Source organism: Aphelocoma coerulescens, chromosome 19 (assembly GCF_041296385.1).
Source record: "Aphelocoma coerulescens isolate FSJ_1873_10779 chromosome 19, UR_Acoe_1.0, whole genome shotgun sequence".
Classification (NCBI taxonomy): domain Eukaryota; kingdom Metazoa; phylum Chordata; class Aves; order Passeriformes; family Corvidae; genus Aphelocoma; species Aphelocoma coerulescens.
Genome location: NC_091032.1, coordinates 1762852 through 1780737, shown reverse-complemented (window position 1 = coordinate 1780737; position 17886 = coordinate 1762852). Strand labels below are relative to the sequence as shown.

The 17886-nt window shown below is 44.0% G+C and overlaps 1 protein-coding gene across 2 annotated transcripts in view; it reads left to right on the top strand.

The window, feature by feature from the left end:
• Positions 1 to 17886, top strand: part of AUTS2 (activator of transcription and developmental regulator AUTS2) — a 767594-nt gene that overhangs the window by 329025 nt on the left and 420683 nt on the right. For both annotated transcript variants that reach the window (XM_069033649.1, XM_069033648.1), the window contains exon 3: positions 16589 to 16690. In XM_069033649.1, coding sequence (XP_068889750.1) covers positions 16589 to 16690 — 102 coding nt within the window. The remainder of the gene's footprint in view (positions 1 to 16588; positions 16691 to 17886) is intronic.

Below are 17886 nucleotides of genomic sequence, written 5' to 3'. Positions count from 1 at the left end.
GCCAGTCCTCAGCCTGTCACAAGAACATCAACATCTCCTTCTATCATTCCCTGTCTCAGTTGTTGTAAAATACATTTATGAACACCAGAAAAACCTTCACAGCTCTGGATTGCTTAACCAGGATGCTTAACAGCAAATTAAGTTTTAATTTAATGCTATGCTCCTGCTGTAACTAAACACAGTAGTGAGGAAGAAGGGCCTGGCAAGGAAAACGGGGCTGTTGGGCATCTTTGAGCAATCTTTGAAAGCTGTTGAAATGGATTTGAGAAGTGTTTCTCCAGATCACTTCAACAGCAGCTTCTTACAGCAGATGAGTTCCAGCTGTGGAAGCATCATGAGGTCCCTGCAGCTCCAACTCAGAAAAAAAAAACTACTAAGAAGAAAAATTTCTATTGAAAACTCTTAATATTTAGAAAAAGACCTGTTTCAGATAAGGTTTTGAATGAGGAGAGATCTAAATCAGGGTGCAGTGAACTAAGCAGAGCCTCTCCTGAACAGTTCTTCTATAAATTGTATCAGTACTTGTAACTGCTTTTCTTTTGTTCTGGAAATATCTTTTCCAGATCCGGTATTATTTAGAAAAGAAGTTAACAGCACTTCCAGGAGGGAAATAGCGGCATAAATTCAAAAGGTTTGTGTTGAGAACACTCCAGGTGATCACTTCAGATATTTTCAGGTATCTCAAGACTGGCACCCAGAAGTGAACCTGCCTGGCCAGGCAGTTGCTAAAGCAGGCCACAGCTATCAGTACACACCTCATCCTTGTGTATTTCATTTAATACTCATTTCACCTCAGTACGATTTGTATGATTCTGAATTTCCAAAGGGATATTGCAGGAGTTTCCCTTCAGAATAGGAAACAATTGGTGCAATAAATATGGGGAGTACATGGAGAAAGTGTAACAGCGTGGGCTGAAGAGAGGCTTGAAAGAATTGGGGCAATTTAGTTTTAAAAAAGAGGAAGTGAAGTGGAGGTACTGATAACAGTCTTCAAACACAGAAAGGTGCTGCAGAGAGCAGAGGAGAAATCTGTTGTGCCTATCCATGAGAGATGGGACAAGGCCATGCTGCAGGCAGGAGATGCAGTGGGGGTGTGAAGGTAACTCCTGCGAGGGAGAGGCAGTGAAGCACTGCACCAATGCACCTGCAGGGCTGCAGAGCTGGCTGGGTGTCTGCAGCAGGTTTGGGCTGGGTTAGCTCAGTGTCTGCGTGTCAGGAGGGATGCAGGCTGGTCCCTCTGGGCTCAGAGGGCTGGGCTGGGGCACCACCTGGGTCTGCACCTTCCTCTGCTCTGTGGTTTTACGATGCTCCTCAGCGCTCAGGCTGCAGTGGGTAAGCTGAGGACTCAAACACTTCAGGCAGTGCTGCCCCAAAGTCTTTATTTCCCATGTGGTTCTGCAGGGAGAGACAGATGTTTAGCAGGACGCTTTTCCTTCACGCTGCTAGACCAAACAAAAGCTTCCAATCTCCAGGAATTCAAGTGCAGCAATCGTAATATTATGGCACTTCCATCACTCAATACTTCTATTATAAATATTTCATGGAAAAACTGAATCATAAAAGTATTATTTTTGTAGTGTGCCAAGAGTAGATCCAGGCACTTGGAGCATAAAAAGTATGAAAGTCACATTTTAATATTGTGCTCTCCTCACTAAATACAGTGCTAGCCTGAAACTGTCTGACATATAAAAATAAGGTAAAGCCTCCAAGGTATATTAATGGTGGTTATAGAGCTAATGGTTACATGGCAAACTCCCAGTACAGTCATTCCAGAGTGCACATTTCTCTGAACCAGATATGGCTGGCTGGAAAGGTCTCTTGAAATCCCATCTGGCATCTCCTGAGACCCCACTTCAGCCATATTTCACTGCCCCAAAAGTGGATATAAAATGAGCCAAGAGCTCACTGTCTTTCGGTGAGGTTACACCCCTGCCTCTGCTCGGCACATCGGAAACTCCCAGCCCTAATCCCTGAAATTCGTAGTGATGACAGTGCTTGAAGTCAAATAAATAATCTTTCATGTCCTTCCTCACCTAACTACTGTTCTGGTTCCACATTTTGGAAACCCACATTCCAAATAGGTTTGTGGGTGTTCTCAGCCTCTCTGGATCTGGCCTTTAACCTGTAGGAGCCTATTTAAAAAAAGGAAAAAAGCAATCACTGAGGCAGAGCCAGCTTTGTTCAGGCTGAGCCTTTGAGAAGGGTACAGGCACTGAGAGCAGGGTGTGACAGGGATGGGATGTGTTTTTGCTGTAGGTGGTCAGTTACGGAAATTTCTCTGGACATACGTGGCTCTTGTTGGAAGTACGTTGAGCCCAGAATGTCATTTCTGGCATAAATTGGAGGGAGGGAGAAGGAGCAGGAAATACCCCCTTGGTAGGGCATCAGTCTGCAGGTGGAAGCCCCACGTTCACGGCCCTGGTTCTCCTGACTTGGAGCAGTAACCAGAATGTCTCTTGTTCTGCTTAACTGCAGTACAGACATTTCTTGGTGCACCATGAAATCCCTACTGAGCACCACAAAGTGAATCCAGGAGGCAGAGTCCTGCAGCTGGCTCCTTCCCTAAATCTATGTTTTCTCAAGGCTTTTTTCAATGTTTATTAGTTTAGCCTTGCAGTTCCATGTTTACATAAATTACATGATTAAAAGCAAAACAGGAACCTGGACAGAATGTGGTTTCTGTTAAAATCATTCCCAGTTCCTTGCTAACTTAACCCTTTTGAAAACCAGAGACACTTAGGGAGGTGCTTACGTGTTTAATGCACAGGGAGCCTGTGTTCCAGCCCCCCAGGGACGTGTTCGGAGTTATTCCCCAAGATATTTATTTATTGGCTTCATTCCTACAGTAGCCAGGTGATGACAACAAATATTGAATAGCATCAGCTTCTTGGTGCACCTTGGGAGCCAAGAGAAGGACTTGCCTTGATTTAATTTAAATCATAACCTGCTAAATTGGGGAAAACCTGCAGAAAAATTCATCAGCAGTTCTAAGCTGCGTGTCTGAAGAGGGAACACGGGAATTAGCTTGGATGTGGCATAGAGATATTTTTATAGCAACTAGTGTTTGCATGGGTAGAGCTTTGATGAATACTACCCCATGTTCTTATCACAGATGAGCAAAGGAAATAGAAATTAGAAGCTCATAAATATAGGATTCCCCTTTCCTTTGAAGAACTTCTATTTCCATACGGTTTGCATGAGAATGCTTTCACTGATTTAAAAAAAATGAGTTTGTTTTTGGCTGGGTTGAAAGTAAATATGTAAGGCACAACATTTTAAGAAGATGTCCTTTATCCACAGTAGCTAAAAAGGAACATGGGATCTGTGAGGGGTTAATTCTTATGTTCTAAATGAAAATGGAATTAGAAAATGAATTCCCTTCTAACATCTCCACTCAGTGTGCAGATCAAAGCTATCATAGGAGTAAATTTATGTCTGATAGTGTGGACGGTTTCAATACACACTGGCGAAATATCATGCTGATTGCTGATTGAAAACAGTTGTTAATTCTCTACTTCACTAAATTCAGAGTGGAAAAACTTTCCTTAATAAAGAACAGATTGAAGAGAACCAAGACCTTACTGTGTGGAAATTAATGGCAGATGCATATACTGGTAGTTAAAATGTTTCATTAGATGTTAATGTCTTGCTGTGTTTTTAATTGTTCAGAAATTAGCCTCTAGAATATTAAAACCATCTGTTTGTTATCATGATGAAACAGAATACTTAAATAGTTATTAATTTTGTAGGCTTTTTTTTTCCTTGTCTGCAAAACTTTGATCTGTTGAGATTTCAGTGGATGCTGGATGCAAAAGTGAAAAACAATTTTAAAACACCTTGGTGCCCCAAATCTCAGCATTTGCTGCCTGCCACCCATATTTTCCATGCCTGCTTTATTTCACAAATTATTATTCACCAAGGAGAAGTTGACGTTTTTTAGTGCATGGAAGGAGCGTGCTGATGCTTGCTGAGCCTGTATAATGGTTGATTTAAACTGTAATATGGTACTTTCTCACATGCTGATACTTAGTTTTTAAGTCTTGTGGGTCATTTTAAAGCCCAAATATTTCAAAGCATAGAGGGGGTTCCATGTTGATCCATCAGCACTGGGCTTTGTCTTCCTCCATTTCCAATTATTTACAGCTATGTTTTTTTTAATTTTTTTTTTTTTTTGACTGAGTTTTGGGGAAGTTGGGGGTTGCTAGTTACTTGGGTTATCATTTCTGACGGGTTTTTTAATCATGTAAATGAACAATAATGGGCTCCTGCGGGCCCTGACTCAGGTAAATATTCCTCTTTATGAGAACATACATTGAATCCATTTCTGGCATAACAGCAAAGACAAGCTTACTTCTTTTCTCAGCTGAGGTGAATTTAACCACATGCTGAAGTGCTGTGTGGTGGGGAGGCTGTAACATGTATGTACACACAGCTCTCCAGTGTGAAGAGCACGATTTATAATACATTTTGTAATGCTTGTTATACGTGATTCAATTGTGAAAATGTATTCAGTAAGTCTAAACATTACTTAGAGAGCCATTAACATATCTTTCCAAGTGATTTTTGACCTTTTTCTGAATAAGCACTTTACAAATTATTAAATGCCAGAATGAGGATTAATTCAAGTAACCGTAATTTGATAGCAGTCCTCTATTATAGATTTTTTGCACTTATCTTAAAACAATAATAACTCTCCACTTATCTAATGTAGGACTGTATTTTCAAGATGGGTAAGTTTAGTGCAGTTTTACAGCATAGAAAAGAGAAGTTAAATTAGGGGGTTTTATCAGTATAAGGTACAGAAATATCTATCAAGTGTCTATGGTGGACACCCAGTTCCCTAAATGCCTCGAAGTTGGTGGCAATCCTGAAGTTGTCCCCTGTGATTCTGCTGGGTGTTGGGCCTTACCCTGCTGCCACCTCTCTGCTGAGGCTGCCAACACAGGGACGAGTAACACTGGCTGGCAGAATGATTCTCTGGGAATGAAGATGGTTCTGAACTTGGACTGAGGCAACCAGCTCATCAGATCTATCAAGTATTAAATCACCCTTGGTCGCTGTTGACAGGGGACAGGCTACAAAATTGATCAGGAGATTTTTTTCTGACATCTGCAAACAGGAGCACTCATTATTTCAATTGGCAAAAGCGGTCCGAGGTGAAAGCACAGTGCTGCAATATATTTTACATTATTGCTTAGGATGAGGGAGGAACAGAGGTATCCAAAAAGGAAAATGAAAATCCAAAATGCTGGGATAGCTGAGTGTGTTCAGAGCTTCCCTGGCAATGCTGGGATGCTGACTCTGTTCAGAGCTTCCCTCTGACGGGGTGGAGGTGCACCACAAGTGTTCCTCCGAGTGGCACCTTGCCATCTATCAGAACTAATCCAGATTTAAACAACTTAAACAATAGTTCCTCCCTTTGCTTTTCTCCAGAGATATTTGTGATGACTAAACTCATCTCCACATCAATGACAGCTGCTAATGAATTCAGATGCTTCATTCCCTTCCCTTCTGTGCTGCTTCAAATAGATTTTCTTTGCCAGATACTTCAGCTTCCCTTTCCTGCTAACAAATTGGTACTGAGGTATATTGTTGTGACTTTTGCTTCTATCATTCAAGCAAGAGGAAAATACAAGATGTATAGATGTGAGTTATATGTCAAAATGCTTTTACTCCCTCTCCCCCCACCTTCCTTCACATTATTAAATTATAGAGAAATACTGTCGTAATAGCCTCTTGGCCAAGTCACTGAGAGCAGAGTTATGGCTCCCTTGATAAATTGCAAAACATTATTAAGTTTTGCTCTTTGGACTGAGAGTATTGGCATTAAAGGACATCAACCCCAGTCAGATTGGTCTTGATTGCTGCTTAATTGCTGCTTGTTTGTGTTAGCGATCATGTGGTTTGATTGATCTTGCCCTGCTTTTGTCATTATTGTTACAACTTCCTAGTTTTCTCCTTGTACAGAGACCACAGGATGACTTTTAAGTCTTGAATAATTTATCTAGCTGGGCAGTTAAACGGCTTAAAATAGTATTATAGTTTTAAGCCAATAGCTCAACCTTCAAATCATTATTTATGCAACCAAATTATTAAATATTTATTCTGGGCTTATATCGAACGATGGAATAACAGGATTCCTTTATGTTAGCAGTGGTAAGCATTTTGGAGTCTGTCCATGAATACTGATACTTCCTTCTTCAAGACATTTATTTACTCCTGTAATGTTAGCTGGGTGTCACATTAGTGGTCTGCATTGAGGGAGGAAAGGATGGTGGTCACCATGACTCAATTCAAGCCAGTGAGTACAGGCACTCTGCTCTTTCTCAGGCTGCTTCGCCTCTTTAGATATTCCAAAAGGTCTCATCCCATCTTGCATCTCCTTTGCACATGAGGAGCAACCATCCTGTGGGCTTGAAACAAGTGGAACTCCACAGGAGCTACCTTGGGGTTGTGTTTCCCCTCCTTGCAGCAGGTGGAGGCTCTTAGCTGGGTTTGTGGACAGCTGTAGAGCTGCACTGCTGTTAGAGTTTTTCAACCTGGCCTATTTGCTTTTTGTTCCATCATGTGATTCATTTGATTTTCTTACTTAAGTATTCTTCCACTAAGTTACACATTTCAAACTCAACTGGAGGCCTGTGCCAGTTTGGCCAAATTTAGAAATATGTCCTCTGAGAGAAGGCAGGTTACAACCATCCCTGCCCCACCAGCTTTGGGAAAAATTGAATTTTCCTCAAAGGAAAGTGAAAGAGATAAAAACTATTTCTGTAACAAACACACAGGGAAAAAAGATACTAATGCTAAATAATGAAACCTCTCACTGTAGAGAGAAAACCTGGGAAAATTTCAGAGTCCTTCCGTAGATCTCTCTCTCCCTCTCCTTGGAGCTGGGAGGGGGTGGTGGGCCCCTGTCCAGGGCCAAGGCCTCGGTGGAAATTCCTCCCGATGTATTCTGATGTTGAAACAGCCCAGCAGTGAAAAAAGGGAAAAAGACTAAGTCCCAGGAGAACAAAAGTTCAACTCTCCATCTCTCTCCACAGAAAAAGAAAACCAAAAACTGGGCTGAACAAGCAAGCAAGGTTCTTCCTCTGCTCCTCTCCCCACAGCCCAGCAGCAGCCGGAGGGAAAAAAAATGCAGAGAGTGTTACCTCTGTGTTATCTCTGTCTGTCCTTGAAAAGCACTGCTTTGAGAAGTTTGCTCAGTTTTCTCTCTCTCTGCTCAGGCTCAGTTTAAAAGCACAGAAAGGCATAAAACTAATTTCTGGGCATAGAGCAACGATAGGGAATACAGCATCAAGTCACCCCAAGACAAGGCCTTCCTTAGAAAGTTGGGTATCAGACACTGGGCTAAATGGAAAGATATTTCTGTTCTCTCCCCTTTCCAGAGATTCAGGTTAAAAGTGGTGTTTGCCTTCACTTTCCTACCTCACCTGACCTTTCCTGTATGACAAAAACAAGAATTCCTCCCAGGTCCAGGGCTTAGGCTGGGACAGAGTCCCTGGGTTCCCTGTGCCTGTCACCACCAAAACCAGAGCTGGTAATGGTCTATCAAGGATCTGGAAACTCATAGTTGCCATGTGCTCTGAAACAGGCACAGAATGTTGGGGTAAAACTGCCAGCCTGGTTCTCCATTTTCTGAATGAGCAAGCCTAGATGGGACCACAAAAAGCAGTCGCTGGTGGAAAGCGTTGCAGGAGCATGTGCAGTGCTCCTGGTTGGGTATTTCTGGGGAAAGGTGGGCACAGGCACTGTAGCAAGAGATCATGACTCTCCCCATTACCCTTAAAATCTGTTCTGGGGATGGACAAAGCAGAAGCAAGAAGCATAGGTGGTGTAAATGGCTGAAAACCAGCCAGAAGTTGTACAGGTATGGATGAGAATGTGGATGGATGGATGGATGGATGGATGGATGGATGGATGGATGGATGGATGGATGGATGGATGGATGGATGGAGGGAGGGAGGGAGGGAAGGAAGGAGGGAGGGAAGGATGGATGGATGGATGGATGGATGGATGGAGGGAGGGATGGATGGATGGATGGATGGATGGATGGATGGATGGATGGATGGATGGATGGATGGAGGGATGGATGGAGGGATGAGAATGTGGGTGGGTGGATGGATGGATGGATCAGAGTGTGGATGGACAGATGGATGGATGGACGGATGGATGGATGGACGGATGGACAGATGGATGGATGGACGGATGGACGGATGGATGGATGGATGGATGGATGGATGGATGGATACCTGTGCAGACAAGGATGGCACTGCTGTGGCACTACACATCTGTGGTTTTCAGAGGTGGTTTTTAACTACACAAAGACAAGTTTTCCTTACACAGGGCCTAGGGAGAGCCCTGGAAATCCAGGCTGGGACACAAACAAGCTCAGCAGCCGGGCTGAGTAAAGCTTGGGAGGGCAGATGGGTCCCACCCTGGCTGCAGCTGCTCTGGCTGTCCCCGAGCAGCCGGAGCCTGGCTCGTCATCCCACTCTGCTCCCAGCCTGTGCTGTGCTGGCTGCTTGCAGAGATTGATTGGTACAATGGAGAGCTTTGCAAGGTGTAATTTTGAAGGCCGTATTTCTCACTGTGCAACCATGAAAATGCAAAGGGTCAGGAGAAGCCTATATTTTTTTGCAATTCAGCTTTTGAAGTGTGCTGAAATACGCTTCATTTGCTGCAATTGCCAACAGCTTGCTGTTTCATACCACTCTTAACAGGAGCTGGGGAACAGAGCAAGTCTGTTACACTTTCTATGGTGTATAATGTATGTATGATTCTGGGGTGTGATGAGTTTATGCCAAATTTATCTTTGATTTCTGTATAAACAGCACAGAAAAAATGATGGGCTGCATTCTCTGTGAAACTTAGATAAAATAGAGCTACAGACCTCCTTCAGAGTACCTTCTGTGTGCTGTGGATCTAAGGTTGCCCAAGCATATAATGAAGGAGAAGAGGATCTGGAAATAAATGCCCGTTTCTTTATCCCCCACCCCCGCTTGGCGAGGATGCTGTTTATTCTTAGCCTGTGCTGCTTCAGCTCCTGCTGCTGCCAGCAGAGCCCCATCACTTGGTGTGTCTGTAATAACAATGCTAAATAGCCAAATTCTCCCTGGGAGCACAGGGGGTAGCTCTGCTCCTTTGGTAGGTCTCCCCCATTTAAGGCTGTAGGGGATGAGTTCCTGTGCTCCAGTTTATTGAGCAAGTGCAGCAGCAGGCTCTGGATCAGCTCAGAGGCAGCAGGAAATGGCCAGCAGTGCTGTAGAATAAGTGAGTTAAAGACACCCTTGTTCTGTATCATCGAGCTGATTAGAAAATTGTTTGTAGTTATTTGTTCAATTGAGATTTTTTTTTTTTTCAAAAGGAAATTGAAAGAATATACATGTGTTTGTTCTTGTTTTTTCATAAAAAGAGTTTTGGAACAGAAAAATTACTTTTTCTTCTAATTAAAGGTGGGAAGGAAACAAAAGATAAGACATTGTCTTCGTTGGTTTACCTCACTTTTACCATACAAGTGAAATAAAGCTTCATATTGTGGTTGGGATGTCAGATCCCAGGATGATGGCGTGGAGGCCTGGATCCTCAGAAGCTGGCAATTTCTTGGAGCATCTGCACTGGTTGTCATAAGATTGTATATCAAGACGTAAACAGAGAGCCTCTCCTAATGTTTTATTATATCTCTCAAGTAACAAGAATTTTCTTCCCTGAGGTGAAAAATGTCTTTGTATTAATAATGTTTGGAGTCCACACACGGTTTGAATTCTTTTTTCATATTTACTGCCTAAACTTGTGTATTGTAAATATTCTTCCTCCACATTATCTCAGCTCTGATTTGCTTTCCTTGTGCTGCTCCCCTGTTTAGGCAGTCAGGATGTGCATGGCTTTGTTAGAAATGAGAGGAGAGGTCTTGCTCCAGACCCAAACCACTGTGTTGAGCCACCTTTAATGCTGTGGGTGACATGAGAGTGCTGTATAAGCAGTATTTGTCTTACTTCTGTCAGTAGCAGGAGTGATAGAAAGAGAAGTTTTGAAATGACAGCTGTTAATCATGATGGGAATCAGAAGTAACAACCCTTGATTTATACTGTTTTGGTTTTTTTTCTTGCTATGCAGTTCTCCTTTTATTTGTTTTCATACAGCCAGATTTGTTCTTGATCATTGATAAAATATGTTTTCTTTGCAATCTGATACTCAGTTCTGCATGAAATCTGCTGTTGCTCTTTTCTGGCTGGCGGGAGACTCGTCAGGGCTGTGTTTGCTTGGGCAGGGCAGGGCTTGGGGCTGTGTGTGTGCAGCCCTGCCACACTGGAGGTCACACTGGGGGCTGGGGATGGCCCAGCAGACCTGGACTGTACTGGGGTAACTGGTATCTATCTCACTGGGTTCAGCCAGGCTGTTGCTCCCTGGCCTTTGGAGCAGCTTGCACTCATCAGCAGTTGCCTGATTTGTCTGTGCTTCTGCCTGGATCCGTGTGTGCCTCACTGGGGAAAAGGGTGTGCCTGCCAGGAGTGACAAAACTTCCCATCTTCAGAGCCTGGCTCGAGTCCTGTTCCATGCTGGGAAAAGCCCAGAGAGCAAATGAAGGCAGCCCTAAGGAGCAGGTGGAAATGTGGCTGTGCTGTGCTGGGCTGGTGCCCTGCTCAGGACAAACTCCTGTCATGGGTGGGACTGGGCTGTACCTGTGCAGGATTTGGGGGCTTGGGAAGTGTCCTAAGGGCACATGTAGGAGTCAGTTCACCAGCCTGAGCTGAGCTAGGGAATACACTCATCCAGGTGGGAGCTGGGACTCCCTGGCCCTTGCACAAGCTGTATAAATAAAGGATGACAGGCAGGAGTGAAAGCCTGGAATTCTCCTCCCCACAGCAGGGTTCTGCCATCTCTCAGGGAACACGTGTCCCCTTCCTTTAGGACTCTGGTAATGGCTTAGCTTGCTGGCTGTGCTGTAGCAGGGAGAGGTGTTAGTATTCATAACTTTAAAGTATAATGTAGTGAAGTAATCCTTTAATTCCATATGGCATAGAAGCTCAGGCACCTCGAAACGATACTATAGATTTAGTGCTGCCAAATGGTGTGGGGTTTTTAAATTAAAATATATTTTAAAATGAAAAAGCTCAGGAGAACCACATTAGGGTGTTTTTGACATGATATATATGAACTCTGTGAAAAGGCTTCTGCCAAATTCTCAGTGGGTTTATTTATTTTGCTTTTTGTTATGTGCTAACCAGGCACTGCTAGTATGGAATTATCTAAAGTAGCTTAGGGATCCAGCACAGCCCATTGTGGTCCCGAGAGGATGATGATCCCTGGAGTCTGGGGCTCAGCTGCCCTTCCAGCCTCCCTTACACCTCTTAACATGATCAACTCTCTCTGTCCTTCCTTCTTTTCCTTTCTGAGAGAAAAGGCAGCAGAGAGCCTTGCTGTCATGGGTTATCCTTGGGAGTGTTTTATGGCTCTGTCCCCCTCCTCTCAGGTCACAGAAACATGTGGCTGGCACAGTAACTACGGCACTGTTCCTGTACATCTGTCCTACTCCTAAGCCTGAGAGTTTAGCTCTACTTTGCCTTTAAGGCTGAATGGCAGAGCATAGCAGAGAGCTGCTTTCCCTGGACACAGATGAATATTCAGTTTGCACTTTCACAAAGTAGGGCTGAGTGTTTCCCTGCTGCAAAAATAGTTCCCTTAGATTCCAAGTCACCTGAAAATCTCTCCATGTGCTGGAAGAAGAGTTCCTGTTGGCACTTGCTATGACAGCAGTTTTATGTTGATGTTTCTGCATCTATTTTGGTTTATTCATAATTTCTGGATGTTTTCTGTGTGACCTTCAGGCCTGAGCTAGTCTGTCTTTCTTCATCAAATGGTCACTCTTGGCATTCCATATCTTGTGCCTCGTCTCTCTGTGCTCTCTCTGTGTCCCTCTCGCTGTCTGGGTCCCTCCAGCGTCTCCAGAAACTGATGCCTTTTCCTGGTCTTAAAACCAAGAGTCACACACGGTTAGAAGGGGAGAAGGGATTTTACCTTGGTATTTATTTTAAGGATCCTTAGGTGCACACGTCCAGGTCATGTGCATCGAAATGCACCCTGCAAAATGCCCACCCCAAAAGATCTGGTATAACATTATAGGTTTTACTAATTAGCAGATCTATCAAAGATTCCCCAGTGAGAGGCTCAAGTGAGCCCCCCTCCCCAAGGAACTTTCCCCTGGATGGTTCTATTTTAGTTTACAGAATGTGTTCTGGAGAGGACCTTGGGGTCTGGGGCACACTGATCCCTACCTACAAAGCTTCTAAAAATGTTGAGTCTCTCAGCTTGACAAACAAGTCCAAGAATGTAGGCAAAAAGCACTAGGAATACAGAAGTTGTAAAAAAGGTATAACAGGGGTATAAAAGAAAAGGCAAAAAATCTTCATGGCATCAATGCCAGCTCCAGCTTTGCCTCTATTCCTCGTTACTCTGCAGGGCAGCAGTGCTGTGACTGAAGTTCTGTGACTCAGTCCATGAGCAGCAAGTGCTCCAAACCACGTCATGGCTGAGGCCAAACTCCCCCCAGCCCCTCACACAGCCCCCTCCTCAGCAGGCAGGGGAGGGAAGAAGGAGCTTGTGAGGTAAAGGCAAGGAAGTCCCCCATTATTGTCATGGGCAAAACAATCTCCACTTGGGGCAAAGAAATTTAATTTATTGTCCATTAAAATAGATTTGTGTAGTGAAAAAGACAACAAAAATTGCAATGCCACCCTCTGCCCCCCCCAACTCGGCTCCATCCCTGTGTCCCTGGCTGTGGTGCAGTGAAATCCAGCATCACCCACTGGGAAACTGCCCTGATAGAAAAATCCTCCAAGCAGTCCAAGTTTGGAGAGCAGGGAAGACCTACTCCTCTCACTCTTCGGGGCAGGCATGGTGAAGAATCAGAAATAAAACCCTATAGTGAGCCCCAGCCCAGCCATCAGCCAGCAACCACCCTTCCAGATCTGCTTTTTGGCCTTTTCCTTTAATAGAAATGTAGTTATGACTTTAGCCAGTTCTGCTTGACTTCTGGTGTCCTCCAACAGATTCAAAGGCATTACAAACTAATAGGTTCTGTAGTACAATGAAAGATTTCAAAAAATGCAATGCTTAGAATGACCAAAAACTCCTAGAAACGCTTTGGAGCCGTGGGTGTGCCCCAGGGTTGAGTTCTGTGTCGTTCAACCTGGGCAAGTGGTCTTGAGGTGCTGGTTGCCCCTTTTTTTTGCATGTACCCCATCTCTTTCTAGGGGAGTCCCCAAGACTGTGCACATTCCTTGTGAGTTGGAGGCACTCTGAGTTTTTAGGGTTTCATGCTTTCAGTTTAGAAAATGTCTGTATTTCCTCTTTGTGAGACCCTTTAGATGGATCCCTTCATGGATAAATCCATTCCCACTGTACAATGAAAGCATGGAGTCAAACACACCTTTTGTAAACCCTTTTTCACTCCTTGCTTGGTGCAAATTAGAAGATTGATGCTGTGTTAATGTGGGAAGTTCCTCAATGAGACCTTTGTAGAATCCTGGAATATCCTGAGCTGGAAGGGACCCCCAGGGATCACCCAGCCCAGCCCCTGTCTGTGCACAGACACCCCAACAACCCCACCCTGGGCATCCCTGGCAGCGCTGTCCCAATGCTCCTGGAGCTCTGGCAGCCTCGGGGCCGTGCCCATTCCCTGGGGAGCCTGGGCAGTGCCCAGCACCCTCTGGGGGAAGAGCCTTTCCCTGAGATCCAGCCTGACCCTCCCTGGCCCAGCTCCAGCTGCTCCCTTGGGTCCCTTGGGTGCCTTGAGCATCATGTGATTTTCGTGCTGGTGTTGCTGTTTGCATGGGGTACCCTGCCAGGAACGACAGAGAAACAGGAGTTGTCAATGTTGCACTTCACCTTTTTTCCAAGGAAAGCTACATTTTCGAGGGGAAATTTTTTTTAGGGTTCCTATATGCCCCCGAGTGATGCAGCAGATGCACACAGTGTAACTAAAGATCCAGTCTTTTATCTGTGGACCTTTTTAGCAGCACTCTGTTATTTCAGCATTGTTTTAAGCAGTTGAGTCTGTGCAAATAGCTTGAAATGACCCATTGCCTGTCCACATTAAGTGTTCTCATGTGCGTTTGAGTGTAACTTTAGGTCCTTAGGAGAAGACAATGGGCCCATTTCCATGCTTTACTTTTTTAATTTAACACAGATTGATGGGTTCTGGAATAAAATGTAAACCCTCAACAGTTTGGCACATGGAGAAACTCAGCTTGGAAAAAAAGAAAGGAAAATATGGAGAGCTTATAAATCTTAACTTGGACTTATTTCTGAGTTTGCTGTCTAGTCCATGCAGTTCACTTTTTTTCTACAGAGTTTCAGGCTCAGATATCTTGGCCATATTCTCTTACTCCTTGTAAATTGTGTCTCGAAAAATGACACCTGCTGGGTTTGTCTTCTCTTTTCTGTAAATAGCTGGAATTCGTGATGTAGAAGAAGTATAAAACTGGGCTGTTATGATTAGTTAGCAAATAACTAATGTGAGAAGATCGTGTACAAACTGAGGTTCTAGAAATAAAATCTGAGACCGGGAAAAAAATTCCTAATGCCCCACTTGCAGTAAGAGTTTTTCCATCACTGGGCGGATGTTGACAAAAGACCAAGTCAGGGAAACTTGATCCATTTTCCTTTGGGTGGTTAAATTTTAAACTTGGGACCATAAAATTACAGGACATGGAGGTCCTAGATAAGATCAGTGAGTTATATATGAAGTGTAAGACTTCTTGAATTCGTTATCCTCCCCTCTGCCTCCAGAAACTGCTCCCAAGATCTCTTAGATGTGACCGATAAACCGTTCCATTGGAAATAAAAATCATTTTACTGGAAATGTTCTGGCTGAGCTGTGGAATATTTAGTTTATTTATTGAATTGTAAGTGTCTGACAAATAGCTCTGGTCCTTCTGCTGCATTTTCTTTGAGCTGAGAGTACTCCTATGCCATTTTTTGCAGTTGTGCTCATGCATTGCAACTCAGCTGTGAGTTGGAACCTTTAGTTTCATGTACTTTATGTCCTTTCTTCGATTTGACTGATGGAGAGCACCCAAAGCTGCCTTTTACTTGTGAGTGGAGGGAGGGATGAAGGGGAAGTGGCACACAAATACCAAACTTGCAGATGCAATTTGCTCTGGCAGTGGTAGGGAAAAGTGGTGATAACCTGAGGGAGAGGATGCTCTGTGTGCTCCTTCAGTGACCCTGGGAGGGAGCAGAGTGTACAGGTGGGGAAACATCAGCAGAAATGTAGGATTTGTTTGTGTGCACCTGTAAAAGAGCATTTGTGTGAAATTTTGTGTGTGCTTGTTTCTGGGAGAACTGGAAATAAATGAGAGAGAGGGGAAAAAAGGTGATGGAGAGTGTGGGAGGAGGAGCCTTTGGTCTCCAGTCCTGGCATGGAGATGAATGAATATCTACTCCAGTACAGTCTGAATGGAACTTACCATCATCATATTAGCAATTAGAGCAAGTTAGGAGGAGTTGTTTGGTGTTTGTTATGTGAATATTGATAAACGTGGTAGCTCTCATAAAATATTTCATTAGGTACCTCACAAAGTATTTTCTGTGCATTTACCTCTGCTTCCAGTATTTATGTGTGCGATTTTAAGTCTAAATTTCTGAAAGGGAGTTCTTGCCAGTATTAACCTCCAGAGTAACCAGTGTTTACAGGAAGTTAGTTCAAACAAAGCATCAGCAAGGCTAAATGAAAATTTTAATACATTCAAGCAAAATATAGGGAAGGATACTTTAAAACAAAGATATGCATTTTCAGCGTTGCAGTAGATGTGGATCATAACTTCCTCTTGCTGTCCAGGTGTGTGTGTGCTCGTGGACACATGCAGTGGAGGTCTGTGGTGAATGTTTTTCTCAGTACGCTGCTGTGTAATGTGGTGACCTGAACAGTCCACAGTGTAAGAGAAAGCAGATGTGTTCTCAATTGTAATGAAAATATAGTTTGTAGGGTTTCTGGTACTTTTTATTTATTACAATGCCAGTAAAGTTCATTAAAGCTGGTTTGAAAGGCAAAAGCAATTTGATACCTCTTAGGTAGATCCTGTTGTTTTATGAACATAGAGGCTTGGTTAGTTGAGAATTGTTTATAGTACCAGGCAATGTGGTTAGGGGCTAGTCCAGCAAAACAAAGGCTTCTCTGGAGTCATGACCTCTTCTTTCCCTGGGGAGTCTCCTGCTGATCTCGGATCCTCAATGCTCTTACGCTGTAATGGGAGAGGAACCGACGCTGTGAGTGCTGCAATGTGAGGGAAACTCTAACTTCATCCATGGCAGAAACACCTTGAGAAGTCTAAAAGTTTCCCAAATGAAGGTCTCAAACTGGGATTATTGCCTTGGGACACGAGTGCTGCCTCCTCCTGCCTGCAGCACCTGGAACTCACACCCACATTGGTGGCATCCCTGGGGCTGTGCCCTGGCGCGTGGTGCGGGTGGCAGCGCGGCAGAGCCCTGGCCACTGGGGCCTGGGAGGGGTTACAGGAGAGCAGGGCACAAGGGGCTCGCCTGAACCAGGCTCAACTCTTGCTCCCTTTGTGTTTCCTCTCTGCTGCAGCTCAAGCCAGGCCAGAACAGCTGCCGAGACAGCGACAGCGAAAGCGCCAGCGGGGAGTCCAAGGGCTTCCAGCGGAGCAGCTCCCGGGAAAGACTCAGCGACGTAAGTACAGCTCCTGCAGCTGAGTAACTCTGGTTAGCCCTGCTGTAGCTCCCTGAGGGGTGGAAGGCGTAGCAGGATTTAGTTTCTGGGATGGTTTGTTGCTAAGATCCCCTTCCCTTTGGGGAGAGGAAGAGGTGACTTACATCTCCTTAGGTTCAGTAAGCTTCTTAAAGTTTGGTACAATGTCTTTCTGTGTGCAAACACTCAGTTCTTTGGAAACAGTTGAAGGCCACTTAATGAAGTTAAAATGTTCTGCATAGTTGAGAAGTGAGATGGCCTCTTTTTACCCCAAGTGGTGGAGGAAAAGAATGTATTTCTTTGGGCTATATACTGTCTTTATGAGAAGTATTTTGAGTGTCTAGAGAGACTCAGTTGACTTATATATAATGAATTGATATAACATGGCCAACAATAGCATAAGCTCTGCCTTTATTGCTCTACCTAAAGTGCTGTGGAAGGGCCTAAGATGGCAGCTCTGTGGAGAGTGTTTTTCTCCAGGGGAGAATGCTGGTCATTCACTGAGTGACACGCATGAGTTATTCTGACAGAGCAATGACTACAGAAATCTTTCTGTTGCTGCAATTAGATTACTATTTATTATGTGTACCATCACAATCCTTGAGTGTTTTATTCATGGCTCTGTGTCCTCTGTGCCACATGCTTTACAACACAGAATATAAAGAAAGCCCTGTCCCTAAAGAGTATCTAAATTGGGGATTTTGTAGGTCAGATCCTTTGCTGGTAAAAGCATGGATAGCTACATCAGTCAGCCCAATTTGTACCAGCCAGCAATCGGGCCCTACTTTTAACTAACCCACATTTTGGAAATGGGGATTTTATCGATAGCATGTCTGTGTAGATTTGGATGACAGATACCAGATGGTGTCCTCTATAGGCCAATCCAATAAAACTGAACTGAGCAGGCATTAAAAGAAATACCTTTGTAAAGGATACATTTCGTTGTGCAAATTTAAGCCTGAAGGCACACAGCTAGCAATTTTTGCTGAATTGTGCATATCACTGGAACAGATGCCTGATTTTTTTTATTTTTTTCTGTGAAAGTGTGAAATCTGTAGCACTCTCTCTCCACATCCCTTTGTCACATTATTTTAGAGGTCCATTTCTTCCCCAGAGCCAGCCTTTATGGGTTACATTCAGCTGAACACTTCAGAGCTTGCCCTTCATAGCTGTCAGCT